Source organism: Dromiciops gliroides, chromosome 3 (assembly GCF_019393635.1).
Source record: "Dromiciops gliroides isolate mDroGli1 chromosome 3, mDroGli1.pri, whole genome shotgun sequence".
NCBI classification, from domain to species: Eukaryota; Metazoa; Chordata; class Mammalia; order Microbiotheria; family Microbiotheriidae; genus Dromiciops; species Dromiciops gliroides.
Genome location: NC_057863.1, coordinates 533,491,818 through 533,510,747, shown reverse-complemented (window position 1 = coordinate 533,510,747; position 18,930 = coordinate 533,491,818). Strand labels below are relative to the sequence as shown.

At 41.8% G+C, this 18,930-nt stretch overlaps 1 protein-coding gene across 2 annotated transcripts in view; it reads right to left on the bottom strand.

The window, feature by feature from the left end:
• Positions 1-18,722, bottom strand: part of SIK2 (salt inducible kinase 2) — a 159,180-nt gene extending 140,458 nt beyond the window's left edge. Inside the window, exon 1 of one of the 2 annotated variants that reach the window (XM_043997141.1) lies at positions 18,417-18,722. In XM_043997141.1, the coding sequence (XP_043853076.1) occupies positions 18,417-18,551 (135 nt within the window). In that variant the 5' untranslated portion in view covers positions 18,552-18,722. The remainder of the gene's footprint in view (positions 1-18,416) is intronic. The other variant, XM_043997142.1, reaches the window with a different exon arrangement.
• Positions 18,723-18,930: the final 208 nt, after the last annotated feature.

Here is an 18,930-nt window from a genome sequence, read left to right as displayed (position 1 = left end):
ATTTGAAATTCTGGTTTGGGAGAAAGAAGACAACCAGGAAAGCTTGATAGAGGAAATGTGACATTTTAAAGAGTCTGTTAATGGCATAAAATGTTTTCTTAAGATAGAAATTGACAAAGCACCACTGCTTCTGAAGATCTCAAAAACTTCAGAATAGAACACCATTCTGGATGGAGTAGAGCAGGCAAGGTTGTCTCTGGGAAAATAGACACTTCTTTTAATGACCTTAAGCTTTTCCCTGAAACAAAGATCCATTTTTTGGGGGTAAAACCTTTATTTTATTTTTAGCAAAAGATATTTAGTATATTTTATTTTGTTAAATATTTCCCAATTACACGTAAAAATTTGTAACATTCATTTTATTTTGTTTTGTTTTTTGGAGGGGCAATGAGGTTAAGTGACTTGCCCAGGGTCACACAGCTAGTAAGTGTCAAGTGTGTCTGAGGCCGCATTTGAACTCAGGTCCTCCTGAATCCAGGGCCAGTGCTTTGTCCACTGTGCCACCTAGCTGCCCCCTGTAACATTCATTTAAAAAAATTTTGAGTTCCAATTTCTCTCTCTCCCTTCTCTCACTCTTCCCTCTTTGAGAAGGCAAGCAATTTGATATTGATTATATACATGAAATCATGAAAACATAATTCCATATTGGCCATGTGGCAAAAGAAAACATAGACAAAAAAAATCTCAAGAAAAATAAAGAGGAGCAGCTAGGTGATGCAGTGGATAAAGTACCAGCCCTGGATTCAGAAGGACCTGAGTTCAAATCCACCCTCAGACACTCGACACTAGCTGTGTGACCCTGGGCAAGTCATTTAACCTGCATTGCCCTGCCCCCCCCCCAAATAAAGTAAAAAACAGTATGCTTCTTTCTGCATTCTCTCTGGAGGTAGATGCTATTTTTCTTCATGGATCCTTTGGAATTGTCTTGATTCAATACTTAGCAAGTCTTTCACAGTTAGATTCATGTTTTTAGCACCTATATTTTGTTAGTAATATTTCATGGCTACAAATCATAGCCAACTACACTACCTAAGAACTGAAATTGAAGATCACTCAGTGGAAAATGGCAAGATACATGGCAGGTATGCAAAGGCTGAAACACATTACAAATGAGAACTCACAAACAAGAAGTGATGTAAAATATGCATCAGAAAAATTAAGTACCTGAAAAAGAAATGGGGGAAAAAAAAGAAAGAAAAAGAAACGGGCTGGCCACATCTTCAATGTGAGGGATAAGAGACAGGAAACCAGAGTACTCCACTGAGCCATAAAATGTCAAGAAAAAGCAAAGAGTAATCTGACGGAAATTAAGTTTAGACCAACATTTCACATACTATGCTATATATTCCAAATCTATGCATGATCAAAATATCATAAGTCATATCATAAACAAATCAGAGAGGAATGGAAGGAGATAACCTTGAACAATTATGGAGAGTTACTGACCAAACAGGGACTAGAAATGATCACAAAAGATAAAAATGGACAATTCTAATTATGTCAAATTGAAAAGCTCTTGCACAAACAAAATTAATTCAATTAGGAAAAGGGACACAGTTAACTGGGGAATAAATCTTTGCCCCAAATTTCTGATCAAAAGGTCTGATAATCAGGGAATTTAGGGAACTGACGTAAATACAGAAGAACGTGAACCATCTCTCAATAGTTAAATGACTTTTTTTTGGGGGGGGGGCAGGGCAATGACGGTTAAATGACTTGCCCAGGATCACACAGCTAGTAAAGTGTCAAGTATCTGAGGTCGCATTTGAACTCAGGTCCTCCTGAATCCAAGGCTGATGCTTTATTCGTTGTACCACCTAGCCACCCTGGAGATGGATTAAATGACTTTTTTTTTTCATTTCTCAATAGTTAAATGGTCAAAGGATAATAACTAGCAGTTCTCAAAAAAAGAAATGGAGGGCAGCTAGGTGGCGTAGTGGATAGAGCACTGGCCCTGGAATCAGGAGGACCTGAGTTCAAATCTGGCCTCAGACACTTAACACTTACTAGCTGTGTGACCCTGGGCAAGTCACTTAACCCCAATTGCCTCATCAAAAAAAAGAGAAAGAAAGAAAAGGAAGCTATCAACAACCATATAAAAATGCTCCAAATCACTGATTAAAAGAGAAATACAAATTAAAATAACTCTAAGGTCCTATCTTCACATTTATCAAACTGATTTGTTGTTCAGTCGTGTCTGACTCTTCATGACCCTGTGGATCATACTGTCCATGGGGTTTTCTTGGCAAAGATACTGGAGCAGTTTGCCATTCCCTTGGCTAGTGGATGAAGGCAAATAGAAGTTGTGACTTGCCTAGGGTTTCACAGCTGGTAAGTGTCCGAGGCCCCCTTTGAACTCAGGTCTTCCTGACTCCAGGCCCAGCACTGTATCCACTGAGTCACCTAGCTGCCATCAAACTGATAGGTGTGATAAAATATGAAAACAGAAATTGCTGGAGGGACTGTGAGAGATTAAGCACACTAATATACCGTTGGTGACTTGTCAAATGGTTCAACTACTCCGGAAAACAATTTGGAACTATACACACAAAGTCATTCAACTGTGCATACCCTGATCCAGAAATACTAGTACTAGGCAATTACTCCAAAGAGCTCAAAAGACAGAGGCTAAATAGGGTCCATATGTACAAAAACATTAGCAGCAGTACTTATATGTTGCATCAAAAAACTGAAAACAAAGTGAGTACTTATCATTTGGAGAATTTTTGTTGTTCAGTCTTATCTGACTCTTGGGGATCCCATTTGGGGTTTTCTTGGCAGAGATCCTGTAGTGGTTTCCCTTTCCCCCCTCCAGCTCATTTTACGTAGGAGGAAACTGAGGCAAACAGGGTTAAGTGACTTGCCCAGGGTCTCACTGCTAGTTACTGTCTGAGGCCAAATTTGAACTCAGGAAGCTGAGTCTTCCTGACTCCAGGGCCAGCACTCTATGTGCTTAGCCAACTAGCTACCTCTAATTAGAGAATGGTTGAATAAAATATAAGAAAGTAATAGAATATTATGATGTTATAAGAAATCATATAAAACAATAAATTTAAAGCTAGAGGAATTTGGGAGGCCAGTGAATACAAACTCTTCATTTTATAGATGAGGAAATTGAGATCCAGCGATATGAGGTTCTTGCCTAGGGTCACATGGCTATTAAGTATCTGAGGTAGAATCTGTACTCAGGTCTTCCTAACTTTGTCAGACACTCCATACACTGAATCACCTAGCTACCTAGTGAGGAACAAAATATTAGCCTGGAGAATGAGGTAGGCTTCACAAGGGTAGAGATAACACCTGAACTAAATCTTTTTCTTTTTTTTTTTAAGAGGTCTTTTTTTGTTCTTTTTGTTACAATTTGATTTTAGAGTTGTTTCTCTTCCTTCCAATTTGGCACTAGAGAAATCCAACATCTGACATAGATATATTTGTGCAACCATACAATACAAACTTCCATATATTAATTCTTTCTCTGGAAGTAGAGAGCATCCTCCTTCATAGGTCCTTTGTAGTTGATTTGAATATTCATATTCCTCAGAGTGGCTTAGTCATTCAGAGTTACTCTTTTTGTACATTATTGCTGTTACCTTATACAACATTCTCTTGGTTCTATTCATTTTACTCTTCATTATTTCATTGCAGGTCTCTTCATATTTTTCTAAAATAAACCTGCTCTAATTTTTTTTCTTTTCCTCTTTGACAATTCCTTAATGTGAAGTTTTGGGTTTTTTTTTTTTTTACTGTTTTCTCTCACAACTAGCTAATATGGAAATTTTTCCATGACTACTCATGTATAACTTATTTTGAATTTCCTGAGTTCTTGTGGGTGGGGGGTGGAAATGGAGGGAGAAAGAGAAGTTGGAACACAAAGTTTTAAAAATTGATGTTAAAATTTGTTTTTACATATATTTTGGAAAATAAAATTCTATTCAAAGCAAAAAAAAAAAATCCCACCCAAAACCCAAAAAAACCCCTGCTCATCATTTCTTATAGCACAATAACATTCCATCATAATCACATACTAACCTGAATTGAATCTTAAAGAAATATAAGGATTCTGAGAGTAAGTAATAGTGGAGGAGAGAGTACATTCCAGGCATAGGGATGGGTTGTGTGAACGATGAGGGGCAGAAATAACAAGTTTAGGATACAGCTAGTAGTTTGGTTGGAACATACAAACCATTCAGGAAGGTAATAATATAAAATGAAGCTGAAAACTATTTAATAAAATAGTGCCTCAAAATACATGGCTAAGAAGTTTGTAGAAAATAGTTAAGTGGAAAAGGATTTTGAACAAGAGAGCGACATGCATAGACCTGTGCCTTAGGAAGATCATTTCAGGAGTTTTGTAGAGGATGGATTTGAAAAGAGAAATACTGGTAAGAGAGTCCAATTCAAAGATTACAGCAGTCCAGAAGAAAGCAATAAAGTCCTGAACTATGAGGACTGTATGAGTAGAGAAGGGGGTGGATGCAAAAGATGTCATGAAGGTAGAACCAATAAAACTTTTTAATGATTTGGATAAGGAGGGGGAAAGGGTCAAGAATGACTTTACATTTATGAATTTTGGTGACTACATAGTAGTACCCTCAACAAAAACATGTAGGTTTGGGGGAAGAGTTTTTTGGGAGGAGAGTACTGATTTTCATTTTGGAAATACTGAGTTTGAGGTGCCTAAGAAACATGGAAGGAAAGAAATCCAGAAGGCAGTAGACAAGAGAGTGATTGGAATACAAAAGAGATATTAGGGTTAGATAAACAGATTTAGGAGGTAGTTCAAAGAGAAGATACTTGAAGCCATGGGACCTGATAAGACTATCAAGAAAGCAAGTGTAAAAAGGTATGCAAAGAGGACCTAGGCAGAGTCCAAAGGAGCACCAATTCTAAGGGGGCAAAAGATGGATGAACATCCATCAAAGGACACTGAGAAGTGGTTAGACAAGTTAGAAGAGGGAGTACCAGTAAAAAAAGAGTATCATTAAAGCCAAAGGAAGAAAAAGTATAAGACTTTAGGAATAAATGTAAGGTTTTATGTTTGAATTCAAAGAAACTGCCTTTGCAAGTACAAGATGAGGAATACAACAGCAGTCTGTCTGAAAAAGTTCTGGAGGTTTGAGTGGACCACACGCTCAATGAGTTGTCAGTGTGATAACTTGGTAAAAAAAAAAAGTTAATGTGGTCTTGGATTGTTTTGAGAAATAAAATTTACAGGAATAAGAAGGTGACAGTCTTGCTATATTTTGCCATGGTCAGACCACATCTAGAGTAACATGTTTGATTTTGGGGCCTATAGTTTAAAAAGGACATTGAAAACCTAGATATCATGCAGAGGAAAATAGGATGGTGAAAGGTTCTGAATCTGTATTACATGAAAATAGGTTAAAGGAATTGGGGGTGTTTAAAATTAAGAGAAAGTTCAGGGGGTGTGTGAGTTCTGTCTTCAAGTATGTGAAGGGCTGTCACACAGCACAAGATTAGACCTGCTTGGCTCCAGACAGCAGAACTAGGAGCAATAGTTGGAAGCTGAAAAGAGGGAAATTTGAGCTTGATGTGAAGTAATAATTACGAATCACTGGAGCTATAAAGGAGCCAAACAGGCTACCTCATTAGTATGGTCACTAAGAGTACTCTCTCACTGCAGGTCTTCAGGTAGAAGACGAATGATCACTTGCTGGCTATGTCATAATGGGGTTCCTTTTCAGATATGGTTTGGACTGAATAAGTCTCTACCTACTTCAAATCATGTGATTATCTGTCCTGGAAGAAGGGGGGGGTCAACAGTATCAAAAGTTGCACAAGTTAAGCAAGATAAGGAAGGTTAAAAGACTGTACTGGATTTAGCTGTTGGATTATAAGAGTAGTGAGGAGGTGAGCAGGTAAAGGCAAACTACAAGCATAGACAATTCTTTCAAGGAGTTTGGCAGTCAAAGGGAAGAAATGGATAGCATGATAATTGAAAGGAATGTCAGGGTCAAGTGGAGCGTTGTGTTTTTTGAGGGACTGGGTGTGTTTGAGTATGTTTGTAGACACCAGGTAAAGATCTAAGAGAGGTAGCAAATGAGTAAAAAACCAAAGAGACAAGCTCCTGGAGGACACTGAATCAAGGGCAAGGCAGAAAAGTTAACTTTGGAAAGAAGGGACACCTCTTCTTCAGAGAAAGAAGAAAAGCAGAAGATGCTTGAAGATTTAGAGGGGCAGTTCTGAGGGCTAGAATACAGAAAAGGGAGGTCAAAAACAGATGACGTGTATTTTGTCAGTAAGATAAATAGTGAGGGATCAACACTGCCTAAGGAACTCCATGCCAAGTGCTGGGTCCTTCCCTTTCACCATGCCCCGAGGGGGCTCAAACCCTGGCCCCCCACAGCCAGGGCCGGAGCCAGAGCCCCCCAAAAAGAAAAGGAAGAAGAAATACCTTCGGCATGACAAGCCTCCCTACACCTACCTGGCCATGATAGCCCTGGTGATCCAGGCTGCCCCGGACCGGAGTCTCAAACTGGCCCAGATCATTCACCAGGTTCAAGTCCTGTTCCCCTTCTTCAAAGATGACTATGAAGGGTAGAAGGATTCTATCTGGCACAACCTCTCCTCCAACTGATGCTTCCACAAGGTGCCCAAGGACCCGGAAAAGCCACAAGCCAAGGGAAAATTTTGGGCAGTAGATATGAGCCAGATCCCTGTTGAGGCCCTTCAGTTGCAAAACACAGCTGTGGCCCGTCGAGGGGAGAGGGGTGGCCAGGGAAAAGCCTTTGCCAAGGACCTGACACCCTATGTTCTCCATGGCTGGCCCTACCGGCCTCCTAGTCCCAACCTAGCCATTGACTCCTTCAGTATTGATTCCTTGCTTGGGGATATTCCAGAAGGGCCCCAGCCTCCACGGCCATCCTCTTCTTCTTCCTCCTCTTCTTCCACTTCAGAGCCAGTGTCCTGGCCCTTGGGTCCCCGTCCAAGTTGCAAGAGGGTTGTTTGGGGAGCCATGGGGCACCTACTTCTCCCCTGTCCTTTTCTTCCTCTCCCGCAGAGGGGGGACTCTGGCCTCTCTGGCCCATTCCCCTCCTGCAGGGTACCTCCACCCAGTCAGGGCTCTTGGGAACCACAGGGGGGTCTCAGCCCCCTCCTCTCTCATCTGAGCAAGGTTTCCTGGCCTCTCCTGCCCCTCCCTGTAATTCAGGCTACTTCAAGCCAGGTGCAGCTATCAGGGGGTACCAGGGTCTCACTTTGGGGACAGCTGCCCACATCATATTCCCCCATATACACCCCAAATGTGGTGATGCCCCTAGCACAGCTCCCACCCCCACCTTGCCCTTCCTACTGGGGGCTAGCACCTAAGGCCACAGGTCCCACTGGCTCCCTAGGGGACTTGGATGCTTTCTTTCAGGTGACGCCACCTAACAAGAGCATCTATGATATGTTGGTTATTCACCCCTTGGACCTGGTATCTCCGAACCCCAGGGGTTCTACTCCAGGTACACTACTTACCTGGTACAATGTGTGAAGGAGTTGGATCAGGATCTCTCTCCCATCCATTCCTTGCCTTCTTCCTCAACCTCCACCCCAACTTGAGTCCACATAAGGAAAGCAAAGGAGATAAGGCTTCGCCTTGGGGGTTCCCAAACATCCTTAGACCCAAGTCCCAGGACCACAATTTCAAACCCCAGTTATTCCCCTCCTTGGGCAACTACCCAATGGCCTGCCATCTTATTACTACCTTTCTAATCAAAGGATTTAAAACCAGAAAAGAAAAAAACACACATCAAACTCGAGTCTTCTGAAAGTTTTATTAGAACCACTTCCCTTGTGGACTGATACTACCATGGCTTCCCAGAGGGAGAGAGACAGTGAGGAAGCAACTCACTTTGTAGTTGGATCCTGATTGGAGCCCTGGGGACAGTCCATTTGTTATAGAATCTTAGAACTGAGAAGGACCTTTGAGATCACAAGAGTTTAACCCCCTAATTTTGCAGAGAGAAAAAAAATTCATCCAGGGGAGAGAATTACCGAAGATCATCCAATGAGTTAGAACCAAAACTGTGATCCCCATTCCAATTTTTCTGACAGGACCCAGGATTCTTTCCACTCTCCCCACCCCCCAACATCTCCATTATAGCCTTTCCTATCACGTTTTCCCTCTCCATCCATCAGGTCCTGTCTATCCTCCAATTTATACTATCTCTGTCTGGGCTGAAAGAAGAGACTGGGACTCTGCCTAGGGCCCTTCCCTTGGGCTTGGGGAGGGGAGGAACTAGCACCTTTGTTGTGGGGAGTTGGGAAAAGGGATGTGAGCTGGTTGCTCCAGAGCCTCAGAGCTTGTGGGGGGGTCAGGGCACACAGGGACAGAGGCAATAAAGGAGTGAGACACTTAAAAAAAAAAGATAAGTCGTGAGGAGATCTTAGATCCCAGCTTCTTTCAAGACAGCATAAACGATACCTCCAACATAAGGCCTATCCTGCTCCCCTCAGGCGCTGGTGTCTCTTCTCAAATTTGTTTTGTATACAGAATCCCAGAATTTGAGGAGAAAGCCACCTCAGTAGCCACCCAGTCTAGCACACAGCCAAGGAAATCCCCATTAGAACATAATTAACAAGTGATCATCCAATTCTGCTTGAATTCTCTCTTCTCCAGGGTAAACATGCCAAGTTCCTTCAACTGATGTTCCTATGACACTGACTCAAGGCCCTTTGCATCCTGGCTGCCCTCCTCTGGATGCTCTCCCAGGTTATCAATATTCTTAAATGGTAACAACCAAAATTGAAGACAACCTTCCAGACAGGGTATGAAAAGAGCAGAATATAGTGCACCTTATCACTGCCTATTTCTGGAAAGCTATGGCTCTCTTTATACAGCCCTGATAGCTTGAACTTTCTTGGCTGCCACATGTTGAACTTGCAGTCCACTAACCCTCTCTTGCCCCCAGACAATTGCTGTCTAACTAGGCCTCCCTATCTTATACCCAGGAAGCTAATTTTTTTGAGGGGCAATGAGGGTTAAGTGACTTGCCCAGGGTCACAGAGCTAGTAAATGTTGAGTGTTTGCAGGTAGATTTGAACTCAGGTCCTCCTGAATCCAGAGCCAGTGCTTTATCCACTGTACCACCTAGCTGCCCTCAGGAAGCTATTTTTTTTTTAAACCCGGGAGTAAGACTTTATATTTATCCCTACTGAATTTCATTTTATTAGATTCAGCCCAATGCTCCAGTCTCTCAAGCTCCTTTTGGATCCTGATTCTATCATCCAGTGTGAAGGAAGTTATTATTCCCAGCTTTGTATCACCTGCAAATGTGAAGAGCCTGCCATCCAGTCTGTATCAAAGACAACTGTTAAATATATTAATTAATTAAAATGTTAAATAGCAAAGGGCCCAGCCCACACGCCTGTAATACTCCACTAGAAACCTCCTGTCAAACTATTTTGTAGTTACTTATCAGCATTCAAGGTTTTCCCCAATAGAACGTAAACTGCTGTGTCATTTGTATCTTTGTATCCTCCATGCAGACCCTTAGGAGGCCCTTATATACAAAGGATGAATGGATAGAGAATAGAGAAGGCACTGGGGGCGGGGTTTGAAGAGAAAAGAGACATTGGGAGAAAGACACTGAAGGCAGCAGGAGCATGGATCAAGAAACAATAAAAGTTCTGTAGTTCAGCAGTGAGGGAAAGTTGAGATTAGATAATATCAGTTTGTAATGGACAATCAATAAAGTGGTATGACTTCTTTTAACAGCTTTCAGAAACTTGAGAGTATGAAAGGATAAGGCAGATGGTGGAGCTGATTCAGAAGAATGTTAATCACAGTGGAGCAAGGACATAAGGGAGTAGAAGCTAGAATGGAGTGGAACTGGCCAAGAGTAGGAAGAGAGAAAAGTGAGGACAAAGCAGGACTCAGGGAAAAGGCAGCAAGGAATGGACTAGAGGTGGTAGAGAAATAAAAGAATAGCTCTGAAAGGAAAATGAGAAGATACAAGGCCAGGAAATTATGATGAAAGAAGGGAATTTCTGAGTTCAAAATCAAGTACAGTTCAGGGTGATGATGAGGCCTGTGCTGTACCTATCCATGTGGACTGCCTGGGACAGAGCAAAGTTGCTGGTCATGGAAGTTAGGAGGTTAAGTTCAGCATGTATGAGGGAACATCAACATGCATACTGAACTTCCCAAGTACAACTGCAAGGTTTGGATTGGAAAAGATGATTGTGAACCAGATACTGAACTCCTTGAGAAAGGAAAAGAAGACCTGGAAACTAATAGATCACAGTAGCAAGAATCTAGATGAATGAACCTCAAAGGAGGTGGTGTCACTGCTAACTGATGATAACAGACAAAAGTGGTATGGGAAGCCAGCTCTTTCAGTGTGTCAGAGACATAAGAAAAACAATAGTACTTGAGACTCTGGCTGGTGATAAACTGCCTTTTTGGGGAAAGCTAGGTTTCTATGAGGGTAAAATTAGAAAAGCAGACCTATAGGATGAAGAGAAGTTTGTTAGTATTTAAGCAAGAGTTCCAGAAGGCACAGATGAGAGCCAAGGAGGAAAAGAACTGAAGGACTGAAAGAATACAGGAGAGATGGCAGTGAGAAGGGCTTCTGATCCCAAGAGAACATGCCCGCGATAAATCACTGAAATTAGGGGGTGAGGCAATGATTTGTAGCCTCCACTTCCCAGGGTTCTGGGATATGTAGAAGAGTTGAGGAGGAGAGATAGAAGGGAGTTCAGGAGGGAGGTCTAGGTCTCCAAAGACTAGACTGGACTCACATGCGACACCAGCTTAGTGATCACATATTAGGATTGTAGGGAATGAAGCACATCCAGAAAGCATATCCCACATATGGTCCCCTGGTGTCCAAGACCCTAGTCTTTCTTTTGTTTAGTCTTTGATCTGAGGCCTAGACTAGCTAGCAATGGGTCTCTGTCTATGGCCCAAACATCTTTGTCTTCAGGTAAGATGTCTAAGGCATAGAGAGAATAATACCAGGTCCCTGCCTAAAATCCGAGGCTACAGCTAAGACAAATTTTTAAATTTTTGTGCAGTACTACCAAATAGAAAAGCATCATTATACAGTATAGAGAGCTAGCCTTGATGACATGAACCTAGCTATGAGTCCCTCTCACTGGTACTGGCTATACAACCTTCTCAGTGTCCCAGACGACCCTCTAGTCAGAGGTTCTTAACCTTTTTTTGTGTTATAGACCCCTGTGGAAGTCTGGTGAGACGTATGGAGCCTTCCTGGGGATAAAATAAAACACACAGGATTACACAGAAAATCAATTATACAGAAATACAACTGTCAAGATTTTTTTGGTTTTGGTGAGGCAATTGGGGTTAAGTGACTTGCCCAGGGTCACACAGCTAGTAAGTGTCAAGTGGCTGAGGCCGGATTGAACTCAGGTCCTCCTGAATCCAGGGGCAGTGCTCTATTATTAGCTGTGCCACCTAGCTGCCCCCAATTTTTTTTTAAAGTTCATGGACACTAGGTTAAAAACTTCTGCTCTAAGACTACAGCTAAATTAAAGCTAAGTAGCACTTAAGTTGTCCATCTAAATTAAGGGAAGTTCTTCATACTGATGAAATCACAGGTCAGAACAAAAAACAAACAAAACCCCCCAAAATGACACTGACCAACGACATAGGATAGCATATAAGCCATCACTTTTGTCTGAAGGAATTCACTTAGAAGCTGTGAGTCTTACTGCATGTCAATCAACTATGAGATACAGGTAGATGAGCCCACTGACTTAGTCCAGCACTCCCAATAACTCAAGGAGGCACTGCAAATGGACAGTAAGCTGAGCCCAGAATTGGAGCTGGAAAAGGTTATCAGGGTGAATTACATCTTGGAAGTTATGTAGTGCTTTCAACCTTCCCAACCTGCTCATCTTTTAATAGCAATACTTTCCCAGTAATGCAACATGACTGAGAATCACTTAACACCCCAATGTGGAAAGAATAAATTACACGTTATCCAAAGGGGGATAAAAAGAGTAAACAGGCTGTCGGAGATAACTTTCCTTTGAAAAATAGCATAAAAGATATTACTGAGAACATCCAAGCCTGGAAAAATAGGCTGACTAATTAAGAATCAGACACTAACTGTGTGACCCTGGGCAAGTTGCTTAACCTTGTTTGCCTCAGTTTCCTCATCTGTAGAATGATTGGGAGAAGAAAATGGCAAAACACTCCATTATCTTTGCCAAGAAAACCCCAAATGAAATCATGAAGAGTCAGACATGATTGAAAAGCAACTAAACCACAAAACTGAGAATCAAGAGAAAAAACCAGAGGTATACTTATATTCCGGAGACTCTGAAAGAACAAGAATGACTGCTAATTGTTTAAGGATCCACTCAATTCACTGAAGAATAGTCCTTATTTAAGGACCTAAAATGTAGCAGGCACAGTGCCACAAAAACAGTCCTTGCCCTCAAAAAGTTTCCATTGTAACTGAGAAAACAATATTTACACAGGTAAATGGAAACAAAATATATAGAAAGTATTGTGTGTGCGTGCGTGCGTGTGTGTGTGTGTGTGTGTGTGTGTGTGTGTGTGTGTGCGTGCACGGAGGCTAGGAATCCAGAAAGGTCTCCTTGCTGGAGGCAGCACCTGAGTTGAGCTGGGAGGGAATCTAGGAATTCTAAGAGGCAGATGTGAGGAGGAAGTACATTCCAGACATGGGTGGCAGCCTGTACAATGACATGAAGATGAGCAATTCATTGTTATGTGCAAGAAAAGAGATGTAAGCCAGTTGGTTAGAACACAGAATATATGAAGGGGAGGAACGTGCACTAAATCTGTAAAGGTAGATTACAGCCAAGTTGTATTAAATACCAAACAGAGGAGTTTGTGGTTTTTTCTAGAGGTGTCACTGGAATGCTATGGTCAGACCTGTGTTTTAGGAATATTATCTTGGCAAATGTGTGGAGGATGTATTAGAGAGACGGGAGAAGCAAAGCAGAAACATTAGTTAGAATGCTGCTGCAATAGTCCAGGGGAGAAGTGATCAAACACTGAACGGGGTGGTGGCTATGTGAGTAGAGAGGAGGACCAGTGCAGGAGACACAGCCCATGGAATCCACAAGACTTGACAACCAACTAGGGCCATCTAGGGGACTGAAGAGCTGAAGACTTATTGTTTCAAACTACAAAAACAGTGGTATAGTTTTAAAAAATAGAAATATCAGAAGGGGTGGATTTAGAGGAAAAGATGATGTGTTTGGGAAAACTTGGGCAAGAATCAGAGAGGATGAGAAGATATGGAGGTATTATTGCAGGAGGAGAAACAACAGCCAAAGTTACACAGATTCAATAACATATAAAAATACAACTTATTTTTCTGATACACACCGAAAGAAGCCATAAACAAATTGAAAGCTTCTTTTGAACTATAATAGGTTAGATTCTCCTATTGCCCAGCTTCTTTTAGGTAAAATTAAATTAACAAAGGGAGATACAAGAACCTCAGAAATAATCCAATGGTACTGGCTAATATAAATTGATCTGAAAGAGTAGTATGGGGTCAATAGCTGTTTTAAGGGAGAAATTATTTGTTTTAACATGTAGGATATAGTTTCTAAAAAAGACTATTTTGTGTGCACATAATATATGTACATATGTATATGCATAATATATACAGACACATATATTCAAATGATGTGATAGATGTTACATGAACTCCATCTGTTTTGATTCCTACACTTCTGTTATTTTACTTAATTTCAAGAGGTAGCATAATAGAGTGCATAGAAGGACAACTCTGAATCAATTAGACCTGGATTCAAATTCTACCTCTAACATTTACTAGATGAGAATCCTCAACAAATCACAAGCTCTCTAAGTCTCAGTTTATTCATTCATCTATAAACAAATAAAAAAATGGAGTAACACCTAAAGTGCCTGTCTTATAGGACTGTTGTGAAATTCAAATAATGTATGTAAAGTACTATACCCTTTAAAGCACTGTATCAATAAATGTTGGTTACTATTATTATTTATATAGGTTGATATAATAGAAAGACCAAATAATAATTTCTCTCTAAAAAATTCCTATAAGCTATATGTCTGGCCTAGAAACTGATGGAAGGGCCTTAAAAAATGAAGTTTATATGCTACCATTGCCTCACAAACCAGATTTCACATAGCACTTTTTTTTGGGGGGGGGGCAATGAGGATTAAGTGATTTGCCCAGGGTCACACAGCTAGTAAGTGTCAAGTGTCTGAGGCTGGATTTGAGCTCAGGTCCTCCTGAATCCAGGGCTGGTGCTTTAGCCACTGCGCCACCTAGCTGCCCCTTCACATAGCACTTTGATAAACCTCGTATGCATTATTTTGTATTACATACAACTGTTGGTGGATATCATGCCCTCTGTAAACCTTAAGTTCCATGAAGTCAGATATTTTTTATCTCTTATTATGGCAGAGTGATCCATGTGTAGCAGGTGTTTACTAAATGCTTATTAATTTAACTCCTAAAGAGAAAAGTCAAAGGAGGGCACCCCAAAAGGGGTGGAAAGGAGGGGAGAGTAGAATGGGAATGAGGGAAAGAGTTTAGGAGGGAAGAAGAAAAAAAAGCAAGCTTTAGAGCTCAGAGCTTTAATGGACTCCAAGGCTAGTGATTCATTATTCTTAATCCAGGACAAGTTGGTGCAGATGAGTCACACAGGTACAGACTCATTCCTTTATTTTGGCTTAAAAAGAAGCAAGCATATACTCAAAGAGCCATATGTTGTTCAGTAGTTTCAGACCCCTGGATTAGACCAAAAAGAAGTGTACCTACATGATTTAAGGTTGGAAGTGACTTTAGATCTTCAAAACCAAACCCCTCATTTACAGATGAAGAGACTGAGTTAAGTGGTTTGCCTGAGGGAGAAAGGGAGAAAGTTGCAGAAGTAGGATTTGAATCTAAGAGTCCTCTGCCTGAAAATCCAGAGTTCTTCACTTTAGCCATCTGGAAGTCTTTGCTATCACTGAGACAGAAATAAACTGGAATTCCTTAAGGTTCATACAATGCATAAAGGAACTGGAACTGGACCTATGATTTCAGTGAATAAAGGCAACCCCCAAGTGAGGACACTCCCTCTCTCTTTCAAGTCTTCTCTCTACCAATGCAGGAGGGCACTTTCATTTCAACTGAGTTTTAGAGAATTGCCTGGTACACATAGAGGATAGGTGACTTGCCTACAGACATTTCATATAGGCTATTTTTAAAAAATGAGACAGAAGGAAAGGAGGAATCAATTAAAAAGAGAAAGAATGTCTAGTTGTTTAGGAACTAGTTGTTCAAGGAAAACTTAAGATTAACCTTTAGTTTAAACTTGAGAACAAGATGTCATTTCTAACTGCCAAGGCATATATTTACACTTAAGAGTATTCAATTCTAAAGTTTATTCAAAACAAAATTTCCCAAAAAACCCTGTAAATATAATAATGCATTTAATAATGTGGTGTTCATAAATATTTTCACTGCTATGCATACAAATTTAGAATTCAAACAGAAATAAGCTTCAAAAATGTGTTACTTATTTCTATTTAAATGCTATCACTATAATTCTATAATTCATTTGATAGCATTAGAACTTTCAATTTAACATTTATTTTTCATATTATAATATTCATGTCACATTTTCTATGTTGACATTTTCAAATAGCATTAGAACTTAAAATGACTAAAAATAAAATAAGGAAACAATGTCATTCATTAGCAGCCTGGTTTTGTAGGCTGAATTTATGGATGGCATTTAAATCTAGACTTTACTAAGCTTTGACATAATTATTATTAAATTTGTTTAAAAATCATCCCAGAATATATAAGAAAATTTTAACACGTAAGGTAAAATCCCATCACAATAAACATAATAGGAAGTAAAATGAAGTTAACCATTCCATAGCTCTTTGTTGAATCAATTATAAATAATTCCAAACCTTAGACAACTTGGGACAATAAATGCTTTCTCTAGGTCCTATCCATGTAAGTCATTCTCTTAAAGGATAGGTAGAATTTACATAGCTCTTGAAGATTTTGCAATGTGCTTTATATATTATCTCATTTGATGTTCACAATAACTCTGTAAGGTAGGTGAAGCATCATACCTGAATCTGTACTACTTATAGAGCAATTCTTACTTAAAAGCCACCATGAAAATTAAAGCTTCAACTAAAGAGAATCCAGCTCTCCACTGATCTTTTGACTAGCTATTGCCCTTCCATTCCTTTCACTTCGTTTCTTTCTTCAAACATAAGCTAATACTATTAGGCCATTCACCAAACCACCACACACAAGCCCAAGAACTGGGGGAAGAAGGTAGTGTAGGAGGAAAATGCCTCCTCCCTCTTCCAAATGGGCTTCAAATTTCTTTTAACTTACTCATTTTCAAAGCTAGATCCAGTTGTCTATAGACTAGGAATGTAGTTTTCGGTATACTCAATCCTTCTCCGACTCTACCACACTATTACAAAGAGTCCTGATATACCTAACACATAGGTATCAGACCCTTCACTTTCATATTTCTTATCAAAAGATGGTCCCTACGACATAGTGACACCTAGCTCCATAATAATGGCTCAAAAGGAAAAACAGGGAGGATTTGAGTTGCCATCTTCCAAAGGTCATACAGCACCTAGGTTGACCATGACAAGTGACACGACCTATTTAAATTCTGCTGTCTAAGGTCATAAGAACTGACTAAAAATGTTGCCAAACTAAACTGTTTAGAATGAGACAAGATGTATGAAACATGCAGATTCAAATAATTATATACTTTGAATTTTTGCTCAGAAACATTGTTCTTTAGTTTATATTCCAGATAGTCATTAACCAAAAAGATGTTAAAATAAAATTTCCATGTATTTAATTTTGAGAGAATCGCAGAAATTTGTGCATGGTTTGACATGTTTTGTTGTTTGTTTTAAAATTAAATAGGTGTTGAGATTATATGGATCAAGGAATTGGTAATTTCATTATGTTTACTTCCTGGCTGTCAGCACAAACCTAATGCAGATAGTTAATACTGGTAAATTTAGTGACCAAGAGGAAACAACCTTGTGACCTTGGTCCAGCTGTTAAAAGAACAAGAAGGTATCTTACATTTGGGATGCTTTAGCATCAGCAGAGGCCAAAGATAGAAGATGACACAACAACAAAGATCATTTCTCCTAAGAAATAAACCCATCAGGTCAGATTAAGAAGAGATTTTGGAAAAAAATCATTCTGAAAGCCAACTGCAAGATAGACAGATATAGATAGATAAATTTAAAAACGAACAAAAAATAATAATTGATTGCACTTCCAGGCCACTTGGCATTTTGAAAGCAACCCCTAGAAAGGGAAAGTATATTAACTTTATCCCTTGTTCAAACTAGGGTGGCCATTAGTACAAATTGAAAAAGGTGGCCAGGGAGAAGATTCTATTAGCAACTAAAATAAGACACAATAGTCTACCTCAAAAAATACAAGGTTTTACCCTCCAAGACAGGTGGCTTGTTTCCACGGTTTTTCAAAGGTATTTAATTTGAAAGACTGAAAATAGAGAAAAAGAAGTAAGCAGCTTGTGAGGCAGTAAAAAGAAATTCCAGGAGAATGAGTTTGACCCGAGAGGAAAGATAGTGAGATTTGTGAGGGGCATCAGGATGTGCAATACATGGAAGGATGTCTATCTTCTGTTAGTAATGAAGCGGTTTTTTAGTAAGGAGTCAAAAATCTTCTGCGGTTTAAAGGAATAGGCTCACAACTCTTAAGCGCCGGCGGCAAAGGCACAACCCCCTAGATTAAAGCGCAGATTCCGTGCTAGGCAGACCCAGAGGTAACTAACCACTGACATCTTCAATAGCACTAAATACTTGAGCCAGTTCTATTGTCTTCCTGGTGAAATGCAAAAGCCACCAAGGTGAGAGACTTCAGCTCCCCAACCCAGAGACCCTAAGGCACCTCTCCGAGGGACGAAAGGCACAGTGGCTGGCACAGACCTCCCCAGGGACAAGGGGGCTTCCTCCCGGTGCGGAGCAAGGGGAAGACCCCCCCCCCCCAGTGGTCCCCCGAGGGGCAAGCCCCGCCACCACTGCTCCACAGAATCTCACAGTCTGTTCCTTTTGCAAAACCCGGACGGTCGAGCCCCGAAGGGGAGGGAAGAGGGAGACAAGGTCCCTTTCCTACAAATGGGGGTGATGCCACCCAGCCCCACGAGGACCGAAGCCACCCTGCCCCCCCAGGCCAGGCGCCGGGAAAGGCGAAGACGCCGGTCCCCGGGCCGGGGTGCGGACTGGGGGCTATCGGGTCTCCGTGCCCGCAGCCTCCTCGCCGGCCCGGTGCCCTCGGGTCGGACCCGCGCCCCGGGCTTTCTCCCAGGCCGCGCTTGCCTCGGCTTCGGGGATCCGGCCTCTCGGTCCTCCCGGCTGCCCCCCCCTTCCCCCAGGTGCCCCGGTCCCCGGGCCGTACCTCGGTCTTGGTGATGCGGTGGCGCCCCAGCTTCACCACGGCGAAGTTGCCCTTGCCCAGGGTGCCCTCGATGTCGTAGAACCCCACCCGAACCGGCCCGCGCTGCAAGTGCCTCGGGCCATCCGCCATGACCATGCTGGGCCCCGCTGCTGGACACGGGCGGACTCGAGGACTGACGGGCGGGCGGGCGGACGCGGGCGCGGACACGGCTCCGGCTCGGGCTCGACAGCGGCGGCGACGGCGGCGGCAGCGGCGGCTCCGCTCGCTCCTTCGCCCCTTTTCCCTCCCGCTCTGCGGGGCCCAGCCAGGCGCGCGCCGCCGCTGACGTCCGCCGACGTCAGGGAGGCCGGGATGGGGGTGGGGGAGGGAAGCAAAGAGGGGGGCGGGTCCGATACTCGATCTGTCACCATGGCGACCGGAGCCAACGCCGACGTCGGCACTGGCGCTGGGACAAGGAGGGAGTAAGGGATGGGGAGGGGCACGCTAAGCTAGGACTCTTTGCTCCCACCCCCGC